This window comes from Sitophilus oryzae, unplaced genomic scaffold, assembly GCF_002938485.1.
Source record: "Sitophilus oryzae breed Bouriz unplaced genomic scaffold, Soryzae_2.0 scaffold_177_pilon_pilon, whole genome shotgun sequence".
Lineage (NCBI taxonomy): Eukaryota > Metazoa > Arthropoda > Insecta > Coleoptera > Curculionidae > Sitophilus > Sitophilus oryzae.
The window spans coordinates 5,998,510-6,021,650 of record NW_022146479.1 but is presented as its reverse complement, the minus strand read 5'-3'; the positions used below and the strand labels follow the sequence as shown (position 1 = coordinate 6,021,650).

Below are 23,141 nucleotides of genomic sequence, written 5' to 3'. Positions count from 1 at the left end.
TTAACTGGCAAATAATATTGGCTCCTTTGATGATATGGCAGTAATTGATATGTCATTCTATTCAAAGTGTCATTTTCTATCGAATCAAGTAAAAATATACCGAGGGTGCCATTTAAAAATCAAAAGTTGTAGTCACTTCCGGTGAAACAGGAAGTGACCAAAAACAAAACAGTTGAATACATCCATCAACCCTAATTTACGACATATTCTAACATACCAAATCTTGATTTTTTTATCTGAAAAAAATAAAAAAGATATAGGAGTGAGCCACTTTTGAAATGCACCCGGTATAACGTATAAGTATATTAACACATTTTTCTCGTATAACGTATAAAAACGCGTTAATTATGCTTATGGCTATTTTTATTTGACTTAACTGATTAAATAAGCTACTTTTATCTAATATTAAAACTATGTGAAAGGTATTTTAAAGGGCATTCTCCTCACTGCTAACAAATTATTGAACTGCAGGCGTGTACATTATTAAAGACTCAAATATATCTTCTCCCAATAGAGCGAAACCTAAAGAGCAGTTGTCTGAGCGTAGCTTCGCCCGTGCATTTATTAATTGCTGTTCTTAAACTTTAACGTTTTACAATCTTTATTTTCTGGAGATTTTCTAAAAAGTGGGAAAATAGGAAAATGAAAAGGGCGTTTTGTAAAAACTATAATATAGAAGAGTTTAAATACATAGTTAATCCTTAATCCTTAACTTTTAATGTGCTAATTTCATGACGTAAATCATAACGTGACGTCTCACAGACGTATAATATAGTTTATATTATAAAAAAATGAGTTTAACAAATAAAATTATTTTTTTTATAACGGACAGTAAATTAAGCAAAGAAACGCTAGATCAATGAAATATTTTTCTGATATTGTTTCAATTTTGGAACAGTCTAGGAGGCGGTTTGTGCGATAAATTATTAAAAATAAAAAAAGTATCGAACAAGCTGTTTTCTTCTTCAGATTTGGAACTCAATCTACCTAGAGGTATGTGGAAAGGTAGATCTCTCTCTCGAAGAATAACCTGGAAAAGTGAAGATGGACTTGGATATTCACTGTTGGTCCATGTTGGGTCACGTTAGTGGAAAAGGGTTAATATAAAATAGTTTAAAATATGAATAAATTTTCTTTATTGTTGGTATACCAAACTAAGAGTGATAAAACGTAGCACACAATAAATTTGAACTTGAAGCGGCAATATCTAAATAGTCGTGTTTTAGACCAAAGTCCAAATTACATAAAAACAAACGGCAGTTATTTAGAGCGGTTAGTTTTCAGCTGAACACGTAAACTAAACCATTATGTTTTATTTTCAGTTATACAACTAAAGATAACGTCTCAAGTTCTGCGTTCGACTTTGTTTTATGAACCCTGTATTTTTTATTGTTGGCATATTATTACTTACGTAGAACGCAGTTCGGTGAGTTGAACATTTTATTGCTTTGACGTTTATTGGTTTTATGTATGTTTCTTTTTATATTCGGATGTTTCAGTAAATTTAGAGGCAAAGATCAACAGCACATTAGGAGGAGCATATAACTCGCTCGAAATGTCTATGGAGATCGTTTTGGTCGATTTTAGAAAGTTCGATGGTGATTTAAACTAAGTTGAACTCGTTTCACAATTGCAACCGCAAATTAATTTTGTAGTTTAGATCTTACGTTTTGGTTTAGATTTATATACTAGAAACCTAATCCTGTGCTATACCATTAGATGATTTAAACCGTTAGTTTAAAGCCGCGTCTTTGCAATGCGTTTTGCCATTTGTTTATAAATTATTAAATAAATCACGGATTTTCACCCCAGAATTTCATTAAATATTTGGTAACTTGTTCTGTAACTTTACTTGTCTAAAGTACAGAAAAAATATTCTTATACACAAAAGGGTTTTTCGATATTAGTTAGAATTTGAAACTGGTACAACGTATAGGTTGATTTGTTAACGAAGTAAAATTTAATTTTAAATGAAAGATCTGTCAATTAATTATTCATTTTAACGCCTAATGTTTTTACTGAACATATTAAACAAACCATATTTTTAATTTTATCTTAGCATTATTGACCCAATACTCTTCTAAAAACAGCACCACTCAAATATTAAATTATTATATCTAAATTTAAAATGTTTTAAAGAAAAATTCCTAGTATTATTTGACTACTATCAAATGAAACCCTATTTCACCACAATATACCAAAACCCTTTTTTTTCGAAGCCGCATCATGAATACTTTTATGTCGCAATATTACTTCTTCTGCATCGAGCTCATATATATTACAGATCTATTGTGTGTTCCCCTTTCTTCCCATCATACAGTCTCAGGGCTTTAAGAAAAGCCAGTATCTGAGACGGCTCCACAGAGGCCAGCTCTCCATCCTCGACATCAGCCGTACCAAAGTTCATGGGCACGAATATTCGTCGTCTCGGCGCACTCAGTGATAAGGTGTTCTGGTGTTTCCCCATTTTCCCCACAGAATCTGCATTCGCCATTGTTTCTCAGCTTCAGCCTACTGAGGTGCTCGTTGAGGAGACAGTGTCCTGTTAGAAACCCCGTGACAATCCGAAGATTGTTTTTACTTAAATCAAGGAAAACCTTTGATTTTTCTCGGTCATAAGTTCTGAGGAACTTTTTCGAGTGTCTTAGACCGTTGGAGGGCACCCATTCCAAGTTACGAATGGAGTCTTCCAGATTCTTCAGTTCCGCTTTTAGTTGGTTCCCGTTTGGAAAACAGAACGGTTCTGGTCCAGTTAGTGGAGTGTTCGCTCCGTTCCTAGTTAGATCATTTGCTTTTTCATTGCCTTCTATCCCTTGGTGAGCAGGCACCCAAAGTAGGGGGACTTTATTTTCTTTACCTAATTTGTTGAGCTTCTCTAGGCATTCTTTGACCTTCGAATTGATAGTTACTGAGTTGATCGCGTTAAGTGCTGCTTGACTATCGGATAGGATGGCAATTTCCTGTTTTGGATAGTTCCTATCTAAGATAAATTATTGTGCGCATCTTTCGATAGCGTAAATTTCTGCCTGAAGGATACTGGGGTAGGTGCCCATTGGGTTCGGAGTAATTGGTATATAGTATGTGGTAAATTAGTCTTATTTGGCTTTTGTAACACCAAAGGTCCCAACCCTCAACTGTAATTTATTAAGAACTTGTAAAAAAATGTATATATAAGCATTTTATTTTTTTTTATGTATGTTTTCAGAGGTTTCAGGGGGTAAAAATGAGTAAATTAATTTTAAAGAACTTTTTTCGACTTTACAATTTAGGAACAAAAAGATAAATGTAATATGGCGGTTTGTTAGCGAAATAAAGGGTCTGACCGATTGCTCTAAGTTGATTTAGATAGAGTAGAGGAGGGCTTTCAGAGATGTACATCGTTAATGCTTTCGTCTACTAACAAATGTTTTATTCTTGAACGTTTGTTACAGAACATAATAGAATCGCCTGTAAAATCTCTCTTTTGTCTAATACTATTTTTATGTTCATGTATTAGAAATGGATTCGACGTCATTTACCATATTTTACAGTTTTATTTGACATTTAACTTGACACACACTAATTTAATACAACATTTCGCTAGTAAGTAATTAATTATGTTACGAATAAACCAATCAGGTATAATTTTTTTAGAATAAGTTAATTATACAGGGTGAGTCTTAAAAAAGTGCAGACATTTTCAGGGCTAGTAGATCTCGATAAAAGAAACATATTCTCTTTTACCGTTTTTCAAATAAGTCCAAAGTAACCAAATTATTTTACTTTGAAAATTTAAAAAATTATGATTTTTGCTTAAATTTCGAGAATCACTGTATCTTTTTTGGATTTTCTTTCTTATAAATTTAATCTAATATCTATGTTGCCATATTATGAACAAATTATTTTTTTAGCAAAACACTAAAAATATCTCCAAATTTTTTTCAAAAAATTCAACATTTTCAAAAAAAAATTCGCGAAAAACCCTGATAAACGTGTTTCTAGGGTCGAAATATACTACCCCTAAAAATATTTGCACTTATTTAAGACACCTGTATATTGTTCTTATATTTTCGCATTTATTTCCTACTGGATACTATACTATATGTATATGTATATTTGAAATAAGTCAACTTGATTTCAGCAGCGTAGCTAGTGGTATTTTTTTGATTAAATAATTATATTAATCTCTCTACTTTTGTAAAATAAAATATTAATTCACCATAATAATACACCAGAACACTTTTAGTCATCTGCTGATGATGATATGGTTAGCGTAAAACACTCAGTTTCAATCGACTGCTGATGCTAACATGATTAACGAGACAAAGTCCAGTGCCAAAGTGCGTTCAGTACAAAAGTAAAGTGTTTTGGGTGGTTTTTGTGTATTGTGGTAAATTAGTGGTTTTATTTTGCTTTTGGAATACCAAAGGATCCAACCTCTATCTAAAAAGTAATGATATTACATCTTCACATTTATTATAAATAAGTACATTTATTTAACACTTTTAGTAACTTATATCATTTTTATTGACAATGTAAAATAAAACCATCAGTAAATTTTCTTAAAAAAAACTTTTTAAATAAAATTACGAAGCTCCATCCAATTTTGTTCGTATATTCTTCACTTATTGAATGCAAATTGAAAACTCTTAAAATTAGTGTATAATTATTATTACTGGTGTATAAATAGGCTCGTTTATTTTAATAATTTTTTACAAACTGAAAAATGAAAGGGGCAAGATGATGCCGCCGACATCTACATTTCATCTAGCTTCGCTACTGTGCTACTGTGCATAGCTATTAAATATACAAAGTGAGCAAAAAGGAAACAGGGAATTTCAGTAAGGCTAATAAATTTAAAATAACCTCGCGCCCCGGGCTTTCTAAACAATTTGCCGAACTCCGATGGCAAATATTCTTAAATAGGCGACAAATTGAGTAAGCCGGGGAGCACAAGACACCATAGTGATTTCAATTAGTTGATTTCGCTGCGAAATAGATGGCGCCTGAGAGCTCCTGTTAGCGTTTTCTCTATAAATCATTGGCAGTGGCGTAGGGTGTGTTAATAATTTACCTCGATTTAAATTTCAACGGAATTTCGCGAATTTATGGCTCATTTTCAAGGTACACTAGTTTAATATTGACTAGTGTGTTGCAACGATATTTTGTAAATACCGATTTTACGCCGTTGGGGCAAGGCGCACAATGGAACGGAATAAATGAATAGTACACGTAAACGGTGCTATTAATCATTTGTACGAGTTTGCAAACTATATATTGAATAAGTTTAAAATATTGGGTGTTGTACGTGGGCAACACCTCATTTATTTTCCACAGTGCCGGATTAATCAAGCAACAATTGTAGCTGCTCGCACCTACATACATGTTAATAATACCACTAGTTTAAGTAAATTCTATTTTCTGGCATTAAAAGAAATAGTATCAGACGATCGAAAAAAAACGACGTCAAAGACGGCTGGGGAATGACAATCAATCATCATTTTTGCGAGGTCAAGCCCTAGACGTCATTTACTTGGCGTGCTTTTCTTTAATTTGTATAAGGCCTTAAGACGGTTATAATTTATTTTTATATGGGGTAAAAATAATATTTAAATAGTATACACTATCGGACAAAAGTAGAGCAACACTTCGAGAAATATTTGCATATCGCGATTTTTTAATTATACATGCATGATAATGTATACAAATACAATAAATTTAAAAACTACGAAGTAGGCTATGAGTATCCATGACAGCAAGAATTTTTACTAATAAAACAAATTTATTTTGACATTTAGTTTTAAATGCTTAATAGTAACGCGTCAAAAGTAGAGTAACATTCCAAAGAAGGGTTTTAACAAATGTAAAGGCAAAATAATTGTGCGAGGTTTATTTTATGTTTTTTAAATATTTCTATGCTGGATTAGTCATGCCAAGAGGAATTCCAATTTCAAAAGACTTGAAGCAAAGAGTTGTGAATGCATTCATGGAAGGTAACAAACAAGCCGCTATTTCAAGACAGTTTGTGTTACCTCGGTACAGTGTATCTAAAATAATTTCATCGTATAATGACAGGGGACACTTAGAAAAGTTGCCAAAATCGGGAAGGCCAAAGCAGAGAACGAAAACAACAGTAATGACCGACAGACGCATCAAAAGAACTGCTCAAAATGATCCTTGGAAGTCCGCACCTAGAATTATTGCCGAAATTCCAGAAATTACAGTTGGTATACGAACAGTACAAAGAAGATTAGTAGATGCAAATTTATTTAGTAGACGTCCAGCTAAAAAGCCGTTAGTTTCGGAAAGAAATAGAGCAGCAAGGTTGGCATTCGCACGTTGGCATTTAAACTGGACCGTCAATGACTGGAAAAAGTTTTGTTCAGTGATGAAACGCGCTACAAAATATTCAATTCTGATGGAATGAGACGTGTTAGGCGACCAATCAATACAAGGTTTAATCCTAAATACGTAACACCTACAATTAAACACGGCAAAAACAGTGTATTTTTATGGGGTTGTTTCTCATGGAATGGGACAGGCCCTATACACTTTATTAATGACACGATGGACCGATTTGTTTATAGGGATATCGTGCAGAATGTTATGCTTCCTTATGCAGAATGGGAAATGCCACTGTGTTTTATTTTCCAGCAGGACAACGATCCAAAACACTCTTCACAAGTTGTTCAACAGTGGTTTAGGGAAAATGACGTTCGAGTTTCGCAATGGCCAGCACAATCCCCAGACCCTAACCCCATTGAAAATCTCTGGGAAGAAGTAGAACGTCGTATTCGTACCCAAATGTTTCCAAATAAACAATCCTTGATAGATAAAATTAATGAAGTTTGGACAAATCTTCCCGAAAATGTCATTCAGAAGTTGATTCAATGCCGCGCCGTTGTCAGCAAGTTATTAATAATAATGGATATTCTATCAATTACTAATGTATTACTTTCAATTATTATTGTTCTTAAATGTGTTAAATATTTTTTGTTGAAATAAGATACAATAAAATCTGTTGAATACAATTTGTTGCTCTACTTTTGCCGCCTCCATTCTCATCAATTTTTATAGTCATTATTATTTACCATTTTTAAACTGATTAAAAGGACACCAACATTTTGTAAAATATTACTTTTAGTGTAAGGATAGTGTTTTAGTAAACATAGCCGAAAATCACAAACTAACATGAATAACAATGAACTTTGTCGCTCTACTTTTGTCCGATAGTGTAGTTTAAAATTCGAGAAAAAAGGAAATAAATTTGTGTCTCTGGAAACGTTCTATCCTTTTTTAATATTTCTATAATTTTTGTTAATTTTTGAAGTTTTTATGTCAATTTTTAGTAAAAAAAATGTAGTAAATGGTTTATCCCCAGCTGGCCTTTCACGCCGTCTTTTTTTTTTCGTTCATACAGTATATTATTATATCGAGATGTCTTATTTGTATTATTAATTGTATATTTGTTCTGCCTTGTTTCCCGGAAAACAGATAGCTAGCCCTCTTAAAAACGAATAAACAAATTTTAGGTCAACCCTCCTTGATCATAAATAAAAATCGGATATTTTTACAGGGTATTGATTTTGTTTCAAAAGCTTTTGCGTCAACTTCGCAGTATAAAAACTGGCATTAAGCCTTGAAGTGTCAGGTGAAATTAGTTCAATGGAATTTCTAATGAGCAAAAAACAAAGTTGTAATACCTGTTGGATCAACATTTCCGAACTGTGTTGTCTTTACCGAACATCTAGTTAAAGCTAAACAATATTTGAAGTTTTATTTTCATTTGAGATTATGTAGTAAGAGAAAAAATAATAAGCAGAACAGTTAACGTATTTATTTAGTAAACTCTTTGGCTGAAATGTATGTATTTTGTTTTGCAGAATAATACAATAAAAATATATACATATTTCAAATCTATATGGGATTTCCTAAGATATTTTTTGCTGTATAGTAAAGTTAAGTCATTGCTAAGTAGGATGGCGTTTTCTTCTAAATTGTTGTTTAGATTTTATAAGTTGGCGAATTACGAAAGTATACTACTAGTATAAAAGTGTCGTTTGCTTTAATAATGAACTTCCAGTACAGCAATTAAACAGTTTGAAGCTGAACTATTAAGCTATGTTTAATAGAACCGAAACATGGCATAACATTCAGATAGAAAGAAGTACTTTGTACTAGTGTCCTAAAATTGTTCAACTAAAATTCGCTAAAGAGAATTTAAACTGGACTCCACAGCAATTTGCAAATGTATTATTCAGCAACGAGAGTAAGTTTAACTTGTTTAGGAGCGATAGTTGTGGATTAAGTACATTGACTAAGAGACAAAAGATTGCATTCGAGTTATTTTGAGCCAACCATTAAATCCAATGAGACTAACAGAAGTTGTTGAAGAATTTCTAGAAAATATTGTTCTTTTCCTAGTTTTTTTTTGTTTTTGGTAATTTTCACTATACTTTAAACAATATTATTCTCTGGATACATAATTTTTTCAGTCGTTTTGATAAATTTGAAACAAAGCTTTTTTATTATCCCTCGCATACAAGGTGTATATGAATAATTCGACAAAAATTAGGAGCCGATTTCTTTATAAAAAGTATGGGGATATTTTAATTATTTTTGTTCTCTACTTTGCTTAAAAAAGGCGAATCAAATTACATTATATACTTCATTTTGATATGTCATATACGTCATATGAGGGGTCATATGTCATATTACTACATAAGTTAAAGATTAAAGTATACTGATGTATGCCTACTCCGTTTTTTATAAATCTTTTCTTGGTGCTATAGTGATGTTAACCTAAAAGTTCTGAATGGGTTGTTAATATAGCATATTATTTTTTGCTTTGTTTGCTGTGCTGTGAAAATAATATTCAGATACGAAAAATGAAAAAAAAAACGCAGAAATAAGAAAAGTTTTTAAAAATGTCTCATTTTTAGACTACTCGACCCTATCTTCTGAATTTTTCCTCCCAGTGGTTCATTTACACCCTGTATCATATAATTATTGTTGTCATTCTGATGATTTCGATGAAACTTTATTTGTTAGATCATATTCAATCGTTTTAAAAATGAATTGGACTAGAAATAATTTTTCAAAACAATTTTAATTATTTCTCCAATGTAACTCCATCTATATTTTCTGGATTTATTATTATTTTCCTGTTAGAAACAGATATATTAAGTGAAAAAAGCAGTTCTTTACGCTCAATAAAACAATGAAAATTAAACTCACCGTTTTATTACCAAGATTGCGCACTCTGCAGCTGAGATAAGCCGATTTTCCTACCAGGGCCGTAACGTTCTTTGGTGTCATAGTGTCAAAATAGGGCTCAAAACGGTTTTGCTGAGTGTGACTGGGCCCTAGCTGAACCGGTGGTGGTTGTTCTGTCTCGCTTTCTGGCTGCAGGGAGTTGAAACCTCCAGAGGACCTCGACATTCCTCCGTAGACAAAATTTCCTGCAAAGAATGTTTATGAAAATATTTTTTTTCGTGTTATTAAATATTTCTAAACATGTTTGCAATTTACTGTAATGAATACAAAAAAAAATCAACTATTTTAGGAGTACTACGAACTTATAATTTTACAATTTTACTAGTCTGAATTATGACTTAGACTTAGCCCTCAAGGGCTGAACTGTATACATTTCCTTTAATAAAATACTTTAAAATCCCTGTTATTGTTTACGAATAAAAATGGGACATTTCTTCCCATGCTGTGCGATTTATCCAATTCATCTTCATTTTTATGATATATATGGTTACGGAATGCCATAGGAATAATACATTGATTATCTGGATACTATATCACCAAATTCGCTGCAAATATATCTTATATATAGATTTTATTAATATATCATTCGAATTTCAAAATATGTTTGAATCTTTTAAAAGACCAATTTAATTCCAGATAACAAACTAATACAAACTACTGACAAAATAATTTAAATAATAAATATTAAAAAAAATATGGTTGAAGTGTATGACACAAGCCCTTTGTTTCACATTAAATTAATTTGCCACATAAAAAATATGAAATGTTTCCCAAGTACGGATTTAAACTTATTTTTTAGGACAGTTTGAATTAAAATGGCATATATGTTATTTTTGAGCATATTTTAAAAATATAGAAAGTTCTACAGGGTGTCCCTTAAAAAAGTTACACATCAAAGTTTTGTTCTTTTTAATGGAACATTCTATATATTAATTGTTCGGATTCTAGGAGAAAAATAAAGGTGAGTTTCATTAGAAAAGTATATGACTAAAATGTAAGGTTTTTGACATATTTAATATATTCTAAAAATGAAGAACATTTTTTGAAATTTCATCAAAAGTTACCTAAATTCGAATTTACCCGGTATAGCCTTAAATGTAGTTAAATAACTATTGTACTTCAAAAGAAATTAAAACTTGACATTTGAAATTATACAGGGTAAAACAAAATTAATATTGAACATTGGCCACCTTTAAAAGCAAATTATTCTTTTATTTTAAATCGAACACCCAGTATATTATTCCGATATTCAATGAAGAATGGATGTCTCTTCAAAATACTATTAAGGTTGCCTACCCCTTAAACAAAGATTTTCCTAGATATGTCCATTTTTATGATTTAGTGTCGATAGATCTTTATTATTTGATAACATCTAGGATAGCTGTGATATGTCTCAAAATTACTTCTACGTTGCTGTCAAATTAGTTCAACTTTAACAACTAATTATCATTTTGTGTCAGTTACAACAAAAAAAATCAGAAATTTGACGAAAATGGAAACTTATCTTACATCAGAGAGAATTGATATGATTCTATCAGTTGGTAACTGCCTAACTGCAGTGTGCATTCACCAATTAATAGAATACTTAAATGCTCCCGATTTATCTTTAAAGACAGTGTTTACAAAATTCGTCCAAATATTATTGTCCACAACATGAGAGAAATGATTGTGTTTTGAAGAAAGAATCATGGTTATTATAATTAAATATCAGGCTATACAGGGTAAATTACAATTTAGGTAGCTGTTATTGATATTATGTCAAAATTCTTGCATTTTAGCCATATGCTTTTTTTTTAAATCACACTTTTAAGTTTTTCCTAGAAATTAATATATAATGTTTCCCATTACAAAAAAAAACAACTTTCATGTGTTTTTTTGGGGAACCTTATAGAACTCCATATATTTTTATAAAATATATATGTCACTGTAAATGTCCGAAATGCGGTAAAACCTAGGTTTTACCGCATTTCGAGATGGTTAGCGTGGTTATTTGGGGGGTGTTAATTCATTGGTAAATCCTAGGTTAAGCGCGCTTATCCTAGGTTTTACTGCGCTTATCCTAGGTTTTACCGCATTTCGGACATTTACAGTAACATATATAATGCTTGCAATATTAAATACTTAATTAATATAAAATGCTTTCTTATTATTAAAAAAATTAACTTACATATACTCCCAAAATCCTGGGTTTCACCGCGTCCTATGAGAGGCGCCACCCTGTATACTGTACAGTCTACATTTCCCTGAAGAAGTTACTAAAATAAAGTCGGGGAAAATTTTTTAGACAACGCAGAATCTATCTAGAAGTCATGCCTATATGTATTTCCCTTTTTTCATTTGGCTCGTCTGCCATGGACGATAAAGAATCGCAAGATATTTTAATGCGATAACTTTTTGCTTCGAAGTGATAAAATAGCTGGAAATAGATAACACGTTCGGCACAAGTGCCAAGCTCCTGTCTTAAAAACCGTTAAAACAACGATTGATTTATTCGGATAACTTTACAACTGCAATTTTGTTTTAATCCGCATTTCGCAGAAGCTTGGCGCAGTCCTCGTTTCGTTACATTCGCATTGCAAAATGCTTAAGCATTTAGAAGTATTCATCTACTTAATAGTAAATAATATTTCTGAATTAGCAGTTAATTTTCATGAAAGAACATCGTATGAACAACGGGTTACCAAGTAAATTTGAAATTACGTCTAATTTTTGAACACATATAACTTTTATTATATATAAATACAATATTTGCATCGTGAGGATGACGTATAAGGGGTTAGATCAGATCAGATATGTAATTATGAAATTAAACTACGAATAAAACTGATAATAGGTTCTCCGACAGACAGACGAAGACATCCTCTAAGACATCCTTTAAGGGTTTCGATTTCTCCTAAAGGAAAAATCGAAACTCTCTAAGGTACGGAACTCTAAAAAGAAGCGTTTAAATATTTTTTAAACCTGGTTGATAGAGATAAATCTATAAATTATTTTTATCTTCAGTAATCAACTTTTATTGGTGCGTTTTTTCAGTCTTTTGTTTGTGATTCATTTACACAACATATATACGTAAAAACAAGCGAATGGCATCTCTGCACTTGTGAGGACATGCAGATAAAAACAGTGCACGCTAGCGAATCGTATATTACGCTAAAGGCACACACAAAAGGGCATGCACACAGTTGCGGAATCGGCAAAATGAGATTAAACAATTTCCGACGTTAGTAAAATATATTTTTTTAATGGTTCCTATAGCCATTACAGCGCGCAAAATGCAAAGGAGCACGGCTATGAACAAACGGAACGAGAAATAAAGGGCAGAGGTGTATTTTTTTATTCCCGTTTTAATATTTTACATTTAACGAAGGTGGATAAATAGGTCGAAAAAAATGCAGGATTCATTCGGTAAATTGCATTTATTCATACTGCCAAATTGCAAAGATAATAATAAAATTCGTTTAGGCTGATTTGAGGTTGAGGAAAAGACTGATTTGACTTCCCCTTACGTCTCAAGTGCTGTACTGTGGGGACGCCAATGTTCTGCGGTCAACGCATAAAACACTTATTTTCTCTAATCCGGCCAGCGAAGGCATATCGACGACGGTGTGGATCTGAAAGCGACAGTGTTACCATATTAAAATGTGTAATATCTGTAATACGTTTGACGAAAAGGTCTTTGGATGAAAAATCCGCGTTTATGTATTGAAGATTTATTCGTGTCAAACATAGAATAAACAACAAAAATTAAAATTCTTTTATAGGTACCTACTGAATATGTCGCGTGATCGAAAAAAGTCATTTAGTTGGCTTGTAAATGACGATTATTGATATCTACTATAATATTTTACATATGTACATATATGAAATAACAGCGATCTTCATTTCCAAGCCAACTCTGACGCCGTTCTTTGTTTAACCATATAATATTAAATTAAATTGTTTAATGATAGAAAATCCGTGTTATTAACGGACTGTGCCCGAAATCCGTAAATCTACGGATGAATCAGTAGTTTTGGCAACACTGTCTTCGACAACCAACTCCGACTCTGTCGACTGAAAGCAGAACTGCGGTACAGTATTCTCTATCCGCTGCGCTGTAAACGACTATCAGCGCAGCGGCGCAGGGCTAAACTAAATCTCGGAATTCTCGGACAGGCTGACGGTAACGCCAGCTACATCTCGGACAGGTTTTATGCCACGAAATTGGCCAATTGGGAATACAGAAAAATAGAAGAAGAAAAAAATATGAACAGGATTAACCATTTCAGAACAAACACAATTTTATATGATAAAAGCATTTTTCTCAAATTTCCTCTTATAAAGACAATCAGGGGACAGCGTAGAAAAACTAGCTCAATAAAATCACAAAGGTTTCGAATTAGCTTAAATTACATATTAAAAGTAACTGTTAATGATGTTAGTTATAGCTGCCATGATTATGAACCTGACAAAGTTCTTTGTTTTAATGTAAATAGTCATTTCATCCAGCACTTTAAATTATTTTTGTTGGTTTGCCACATTTTTATTGAGCAAAATGACATCTAAAAAAGTTTAAGAATGGCTATTATTTTAACAACAAAGAGAATGAATTTAAAATTATATTTAGTTGAAAAATAAGTCTAGTGTTACGTGGAAAAATGCAGCTGCACGTTTTCAAAATCAGATGCATTTTTGATAAAATGTATTTATTAAAAATGCAACTGTGAAAGATGGATAAGGTATGGCACTGTCATTTTTTGTTCACGTTTTATCGTTTATAGCATATATTCTATTTGATAAATGGTAAAATCGTTACGAATAGACAAAAATTGATTGCCCTCCCGTAATACACGTCGATGAAATTGTGGCATATGAAAAAAAATAATGGAATATGCGAAGTAAACATACGTTGGAAGTAATTCATTTAAACACATTAGTTTAAAAAATGCTTTCCTATTTTTCTAGTCGAGTCAATTAAGTTTGCATTATGCTTTTGAAACATTATTTAATGTCAAGTGTTTTTTTATACTCCTGTTTACCTGTGCTGGATATTTTTTCGATCACTGTGTGTGTAATGAAAAATAGGCAAAGCACGATTAATGTTAAATATTAAAGAACTACATTAGACACTTGTTTCGATTACAGGATGATTATATATTCAGTTTATTTGTAATAATTTTTCAAGGAAATTATTACTTTGATTTATTACAAGCAAAGGGGTGGTCGAATGAAACAGAGAGGCAGAGACATAATTCAATATACGCAGTTAACTATGTAAGCAAACGATAAATCCCAATGATTTCTAAAAATTAATGATGATTTGATTTGTTTTATTATATATTTATACTAGGTATGCTAAAACTAATTTGTCAAAAAAAATAATGATTTAATTCTCTAAAATGTCTCAAAACTACAACATATACATATATTAAATTTACCAAGAAGTTTAGTTGACAACACTGAGTGATTCATTAACGTCAAATATTATATTTTATTATATTTTCAAACACACATTAATCTACTATAAGTTTAGCTTTTCAAATATACACAACATGAAAAAGCGCTTTACTTAATTTGATACCTCTAAAACTAATTTGAAACCCAAACAGTAACTTTCGTTTTAATACTGTTTTAAATAAAGTGTAAACCTAAGTTTTGCCAGTGCCCATTTACTATTAACTAGTAATTATGTCATAATAGAACAGTGACTGCCAACATCTGGAACTTTATAGAGGTCGGCCTCTGCTAGTGTTTTTAAAGAGGTCGCATGCTTTCTCAACGGCCAATCTGTTGCCCTGGAGGGCCAGAGCTTATTAAATTTGCTAGAAAACCTCAGAAATTAAAAGAATAAAAACGCTATATTTCGTACTGGAGTCATAGAAAATAATAAAAACTGTAACTAGCCTGGACCTCTAAAATATTCTTATACAGGGTGTTTCAAAAAATATGTGCCATCTCTCGTGTGGAGATTCCTCACGTAAGAATAAGATTTATTTTTCATATCAACATAGGTCTGATCGGTCCGATTCTGCTTTGTTTCTTAGCTACAGGGTGTTGGTCTTAATAATCTTTCGATTTATTATAATTTTCTCCAAGTACCTTTAGTGATTCGAATGAAATTTTGAGGGTAAACGTTATTATAACTGCTACATATTTTAATGCTATAAACGTGTCGATAAATTCATCAGGGACGTGCATATGGGTTATCACTGGAATATTTTTCAGAAAAAGACGTGCGCCACTGACTTTTTTTCTTTTGATGATATTAAATAATATTATTAAAATTATTAATTAATGATATTAAATTTTTTTAAAAGTTGCTTTTGACTTGGATCAAGGCAAATTAATAAAATTGCGTTTGAATGAAGGATGCCGAAATAGACAAAATATCAAGACACAAATTTTAATCGGCATTAAACGGCTTACACTATTTCGCTAACAAGAGAAAGAAAAGTCAGTGGCGTATATGCTTTTGTGAATATGTCCACACTTTTTAGTTTAAAATATGTCGCATTTATAGTAGCTTTTACCCTCAAAATTTCATTCCAAACGTTAAAACTACTTTGAAGAGAATTATAATAAATCGAAAAAATATTAAAAATGTAACACCCTGTAGCTAGGAAACAAAGCAGAATCGGACGGAACATGAAAAATAAATCTAATTTTTACCTGAGGAATCTCCCCACGAGAGATGGCACATGTCTCTTAAAACACCCTGTTTAAGTACAGTATGATCGAAAAAAAAAACGACGTCAGCGATGGCTATGAAATGAAGATCGCTGTCATTTTATATGTAAAATTATATGGGGAATATCATCGATCGTAATTTCCAAGCCAACTGGACGCCGTTTTTTTTCGATCATACGGTACTTAAGCAAAAAAATATAATAGGTTTGATATCTTATTAAAAATATAATTTCATATTTGTTTTATTGTAGCCTATAAAAATGTACGGTTAAAATGTATTAACTTACAAATCAACAAAGTGTAGAAAATAATATCCTAAAGTTAATCAAAGTGTAATTTCAGTGTAGCGGAAGCCTCTTAAGCTTGTTTCATATAGACGCGAATCGCGAATTGCGAAAAGCGATTCGCCAAAAAATATTCGCAAAATTTGGACCTATTTCATATAGTCGCGAATTTTTAGGGACATTTCATTTTTGCTCCACTGAAAGTTACTAAAAAAATCATAACCTGAGATAACTTAATTTGTTTTTATTCGTGTTTACGATCTTTATTTTATATTTTATAGCATACAATATGAGTTTAAATTTGTTTAATGATTATGAATATTGATTACGATTGTGGGATTGGAACAGAAGGTGCAAAATTGCCATTTACTTATTGTTAAAACGTAGAATAGAACGGGTTTATAGGTCATTTGGGACATGTGAAATATTTAAATTTCATAAGCAACAAGGTGCTTATCGCAATTTAATTCAAGAAATGAGGACAAATTTTTTCAGAATTTTCACAGATTGTCTGTACAGGAGTTTGATAACTTGGTTGAAAAATTGTCACCATATATCAAAAACATACACGAGAACCCATTTCACCTGGAGAAATGCTTTCAGTTACTTTCTGTTCTGTGGTTACTTTGTACCAGCTTTGTAGCTTTGTAGTTTGGTACTTTGTGGCAGCGTCGTCAAAATAATCGATAACCGGATCACAACACCATTCTGCGCAAACGCGAACCTTAAAATCGCGCGAATATTCGCAAAAAGTTGAAAACACTTTAACTTTCCCGCCCCCCAAATTTTAAATCTTGCGAATCGCCAAAATCTTAAAATTTCTGACAGCGCTGCATGATCATTAAAATTGGACCAATGAGAGCAGTTTCGCAAAATCGCAATTCGCGATTCGCGTCTATATGAAACAAGCTTTAGGTGGGTTTTTGTTAGCAAATATGCTAGTGTTGTTATTAATACATTAAACTAAGGGTGCCTGAAAGTTTCGCATTCTACCAACAAGCTTTACACAGAGAAATTTCCGTTCTAAACAGCAGGGGTTTGTGGTTTAAAAAGTTTTTTGCTGCCTTAAAAAAGGTTTCGTGTTACACCATGAAAAGTGAGATAGGCCGGGCCCGTGGCTGTCGGAACAAACAACGTTTACATTAAGTTTTTGCTTTTCTTAAAACGGTTTTAACAAATGCAAATTCGGTGTTTTAGGAAATTTAATGTCTGTTGAATAATATATTAATTACGTACAGTTTCTAAATGACGTTAATTATAAAAATGGATGTATTTTTATAACTTTTCTGTTAATAAAAATATTTTAATGGAAAATTGTATTATTACCAAAATAAATAATAATATGAATCATAAAGTAAATAATAAAAAATGTACAGTGCATTTTATTTTTGGAGCTCCAAAATTCATTATCTTTAGGGTTCCGTACATCAAAAGGAGACAAACGGAACCCTTATAGGATCACTTTGTTGTCTGTCTGTCTGTTTGTCTTCGAACACTTCGACTTATCTATATGTAATATTTACTGGAAAATTCATTTTTATATGGAAATAATTTAATAAATAATGTCAAATATGTTTAAACTAGATTAAACTTATATTAATTTGAGTTAATTAAAAAAATGTCAGTGAAAAACATTTACCGTTTATATATATTTACCGTTAAAACACAAATAAAAGTGAAAAAAGTAACCTATAAATAATTTAAAATGCCGAAAATCCCAGCCTCAAATAAAAAAAGGAAAAATAAATATAAAATAAAGGACATAATCTTCACTTGCTATTCGAAAGCGTGATAAAATAGACACATTCAAAAAGAGATTTTTAACTATTTTTCAGAACTCAGTTCTATCCCTGGTGAAATCAACTTGGCAAATTTACTTCCTTAAATATGCATTAACATTCTACGAAGCAGGAATCTCGTATGCAAATTGGATAGTCGACAACAATAGTTCATGGCGGCGTTTATTTTTTTTTCGTTAAATCTTGCGTTTTATACGTTGGGAAACAAATACGTGATTTAAGCTAAGAACACCATTAATTTTAACACAAAATTTTATCAAAGGAAATCGGTCGTGTTTAAATGTCTTATTTTATTTTACAAGTCGTTCTGTGTGTTAAACGGGTAAAATTTATATCGACATTAATTTACTATAAGCTTGGTGCGTTTCAGTTGATTTCAACAAATTCCGACCGCAGCGCTTCAACGGCAAAAATCTGAAATTATCAATATGCATTCACGCTGCCGTCATGTTAATCGTATTAACATAATATTGAAGTCGTTGTTTGTCATAATATTTAAGTATTTTAGTTTTTTGCTAGTGCAGTTATTGAGACTATAAACAAACAGAAACAACATTTTATAGCCTCATAGTTTCTCACACCGATTTGATCAAAAGCAAAAATGGATTCAAGCACTTCGACGAAACAAAGTGCTCTTTATATTAATCAAAAAATTAAATAGACATATACTATAAGAGGATAAAATATAATTTGCAATATTAATGGTATACTGTTTTTAATCAACTAGTGATTAAATGTTTTATGAACTTCTTCTAAAATTATAATTATGTACCTTTAAAAAGTTTCGTTATAGCCGAAATAGCCCCAATTATGCCCCACTGGCAAAACCGGTGATTAAAACTATGCTCGCTACCGTAGTTTGACTCATCTAATTTTTTTTTTAACTGGAACAATAAATTATAATTTATTATATATAAGTTAGACCTTCTGAAGATCAAGTATCTACTCAAATATGCCAAACCAAATCAAAATATTTACTTTTTTGTTTTTATTTTTAGAATTTTCACAAATTATACTTCCTAACAGCGCCTTCACATGGAGCGGAGCGTCCGTGTTTTTTCAAGATAGCCGTCGGACGAACTCCGTCGGACGGAGTATACGCGACCATGTGAAATTGTTCATATAAACTCATGGTACTTGCTCGAAGGCGCGGACGCTCCGTCGCGGACGGTCCGCTCCATCTGAAAGCAGTAAGTATTACTGTACTGAAAGCGCTGTAGTAGCGCTTTAAGATCACTTAAGAATAAAGTTTTTTAATTAGTCTAATATCATATTGTGCAATTGCCAAGTTATTATAATTATTACAGAAATAACGATGTCTAATATTGATACTAACAATGTATTACAAAATTATTGAATAGGTGCTTCAATAGAAACTAAATTGAGTTGGTTATACATGAGATCTCATAACTTTTGTAGTGGAAGATTTGCGTTTCGAGGCTTATATCATTTTTTACATTTTATATTTTGGGATAGATAATCGCAAAGAAATAACTAGATTTGAAGGAAAAAAACTAAAATTAGAAATTGTTTGAAATACCAACTTAACACGTGTAATGATTTTTAAAAGGCCTAACAAAATATTGCTGCGAACGACTAAGCAATTCATATTTTGCCGCACAGTTTGAGCTTCCTATTGCCAAGCTGATTGTCAGTTTTTCAATTTCCGATGTATGATTTTGCAGCGGTAAAAATTACCTTTGGAGCGGCGAAGAAGAATTGACGTAGCCGTATAATTGCGCAAATTATCAAACGTACTGGCTTCGCACTACGTGCCACGTGTGCTTTTGATAGATGAAAACAAATTAAATACTAAATTGACAGCTATTATAAATTCTTCTTTTCATACTTTTGCCTATTTTATATTTTTCTCTAGTAGGTGATTCTTTGGAAACGCTTCTCTTTTTAACTTGACTTTTTAAACCCTTTGGGAGATTTGAAAATGCAGTAAGACCCCGCTTTGCACGACCCCTAAATATGGGACACACTTTTCTATATACTGACTTTTTTAGGGTTACTTTTGGTATACTTTTCCTTTTACAATAGTTTTTTTACGACCAAATGCCTCTTATAGAAGAAGTATTTTTGTATTTAAATGGTTGTAACTAAGAAAAAAATCTAAAAGTTTTCAAAAATATCTTATTTTTACACCACTTCGCCTTATTCTGAGAAATGAAATATAATATTCTATGGTTTTAACTGTTACTCCTGTGGGAAAGTAATAGTTACTAAAGTTACTCCTATAAAGAACGCATCTACCACGTAAAGCGGGGTATTACTGTAGATATCAATAGTTATTTCCAAGGTGAATATTATATATTTAAAAATTGAAATTTGTTTTAAAGTAATGTGACTACTTTGTTAACTATTATCATTAAGTTCGACTAACTCAGTTGTAAAGTCATAAATGGAAAATTGAAAATCTAACAGGTTAGTAATAAGAACTTTGAACTACGAAATAGCATTGGGATAGCTGAAGGCAAATTTACCCATGTGTAGTAATTGAAACGGCCAATTATACAAAGTAGCTGAACTTATTGCCCTTCAGTATATCTACATAAGTCAACTCAGATTGTTCTGGCTAAAATAATAGACATTAAAAAAATATTGTTAAAGTTACTACTAAAAATGGTTTAACCCATATGAAGGGTGAGGGAAAAGCATAATTGTTGCGAATACCAAGTCTAAGTAGTCCTGGTACTAAGCACGTGCTAAGTTGTATTTTAGCATATATTTAGGAATAATTACGCATGCAGTAATATTTTTTATATTTTTAACATGGTCTTTGGCAACATTAAATCAGTTTTCTCTGTAAAAGTCAGGGGTCAAGTTTCGTTTAGCCGAAATCTGTTAAAAAAGAAAAAAACTTTTTTTTGCCATTTAGGTACCTCAGGGAGTATATTACTGAAAAAATTTTGCCGCGGAAATGCGTCACCATTTTTTGAATGCGGTTTAAAAGTAACGAAATGACATACATGAAAAATTAATATTATTTCATATTTTAGACGTCTTTGTAAATACTAATACGAAAATAAAATTCCGCGGAAATGCTCTGTTGCCATTTTTTTGAATACGGTTTAGAAGTAACGAAATGAGATAAATAAAAAATTATATTATTTTATATGTAGACTTATTTTTAAGCACCGATACAAAAATGAAAATCCGCGGGAATGCCTTGTTTCACCACTATGCAGTGTTCTTCTTCCCGACCTTTGACACAGATCAATGAATAATATCTATTCTTATCAACTTAATATCGCTATGGTCAATAAATGCGAAAATTAAAAAAAAAATTGTCAATAAAGCATAAAAACGACAACTAAACCAAACCAAACCCTAAAAAAACAACCAAATCAAACCAAAACAAATAAACCCACTACAACAAAACCAACTACAACCAAACGAAACCAAACCGAAAGTATGCAAAAAAGTTGAGAATACTATGAAAAACTTCATGAGAATACTATAGAATACTATGGAAAATATTGAAGATTTTCTATTACACCGCCCTTATGATAAATTTCCGCGGAAATAGTTATATAGAAAAGTTATAGCAAATTATTAATCAAACAAAAATATGTAATTTTTATCTTCCTATCACATTTAGGCACTTCTAAACCCGGAAAAATCAATGAAAATTATTGTGATAAAAATATATTTTCGAATAAAAATTAGTTCACGTCTTTATATTAAATGTTTTTACGTCATTCTATAATGAAAAAAACTATTAAAAGCACCGTAAAATTTTAAATTTTAGTTAATAATAGAAAAATAAAAAATTCGAGTTTTCTCAAAAACAAAGAATTTCCGCGGCAAAAATCAAATTATGTAGTGCTAGTTTTCTTGTATAGAATCATCCTATAAACCGATATTCTATGTAACTGATTTCGGCTAAACGAAACTTGAGCCAAAGTCAGTTTTGTGAAATCGTCGTTTTTTTTCTTACCCTGCATATACAGTGTGGTCATTAAAGATACAAAAATGTTAGTTATTGTAAAGCCGGACTATGACGACTCGTGTTGGCAAGTACACCGATATTTGCGTACTTGGCAGGTATACCAACTTTGTAAACCACATGTTTTTCATTTGTAATCACGCAGCGCGGCGACTGACAAATGACTGCACAAGTACACCACTTACACAACATGGCAAGTATATGCCAATAACAAATGTTTGTCAAGTACACGAGTCATCTTTAGATGTTTTTAAATACATTTTTCAACTGTTTATCAAATTATATTGATTTTTTTACTGTTTCTAAATATTATTATATGACGTAAACTCCGAAAAGCTTCAAAAGTCAAACGATTTATATATTGTTTCTGACCTGTGTTCGGTTGACTTTTTCGCATTAGTCGAACTTAAAATTAATTAAATTTCTTGTTTATCGGGTCGCTTTATCTTTGAAATTTGCCATTTTATTCTGTTGGTGTTGTACGAAATTCGGAACTTTACTATTTTACAGCTTTAATTTTCAAAGTTACCAGCCTGACTGTTTGGTATAATTAAAAGAACTTAATACAAAAGGGCGGTTGTTTAACTTTTATTTTTTATCCAAAAAAGTTTCGTCGAAGGGAAAATAATGTTATGCCGTTGTGTTCGAAAAATTTTCAATGTTTTTTTTTTATTTTACAGTCCTTTAATTTTTTTTTATTTAGTTTATTTTAAAATGCGCCTCGCACAAGGATCCGCATAAAAATTATATTGAAAATGTAGATATTTTATTTTCTGTAATCATCTTTTATGTAGGTACTTAATTAAACAAAACACATTAACTCTGTTATAATTAGGCATCTAATTCTGTATCAATATCTATTCTTAAATATAGGAAAAATAACACCCTTTTGTTATTAAGTGGCATATAACGAGGAAGATAATTATAGAATAATAACTAAGAATCCAATAATGATACAGTTCGGCTAAGTGTGAGATAATGTACTTTTTAATTAATCTATGCTAGTAATGTATACTGCTGCTTAATTAGAAATAGATTAGGGAAAAGAAACAATACACGGCCCTGTTTTTGCATTGAAAAAGTTATAAAAGTCAAGTCGTTAGGTTGATAGGAGAACGTTCAGGTGTTCCTTCATTATTTCTGTTAATCAGTTTTTTATCCTCATTTTATTTTGTCGCTGTA

General features: G+C 31.5%; 1 protein-coding gene and 1 long non-coding RNA gene across 5 annotated transcripts in view; one reads left to right on the top strand and one right to left on the bottom strand.

Moving 5' to 3' along the window:
* LOC115882155 (lachesin-like) overlaps positions 1-23,141 on the bottom strand; it is a 450,816-nt gene that overhangs the window by 93,461 nt on the left and 334,214 nt on the right. For both annotated transcript variants that reach the window (XM_030900029.1, XM_030900030.1), the window contains exon 2: positions 9,217-9,440. In XM_030900029.1, the coding sequence (XP_030755889.1) occupies positions 9,217-9,440 (224 nt within the window). The remainder of the gene's footprint in view (positions 1-9,216; positions 9,441-23,141) is intronic.
* The window catches only part of LOC115882156, a 136,163-nt gene that overhangs the window by 109,929 nt on the left and 3,093 nt on the right, over positions 1-23,141 (top strand). The window lies entirely within an intron of this gene.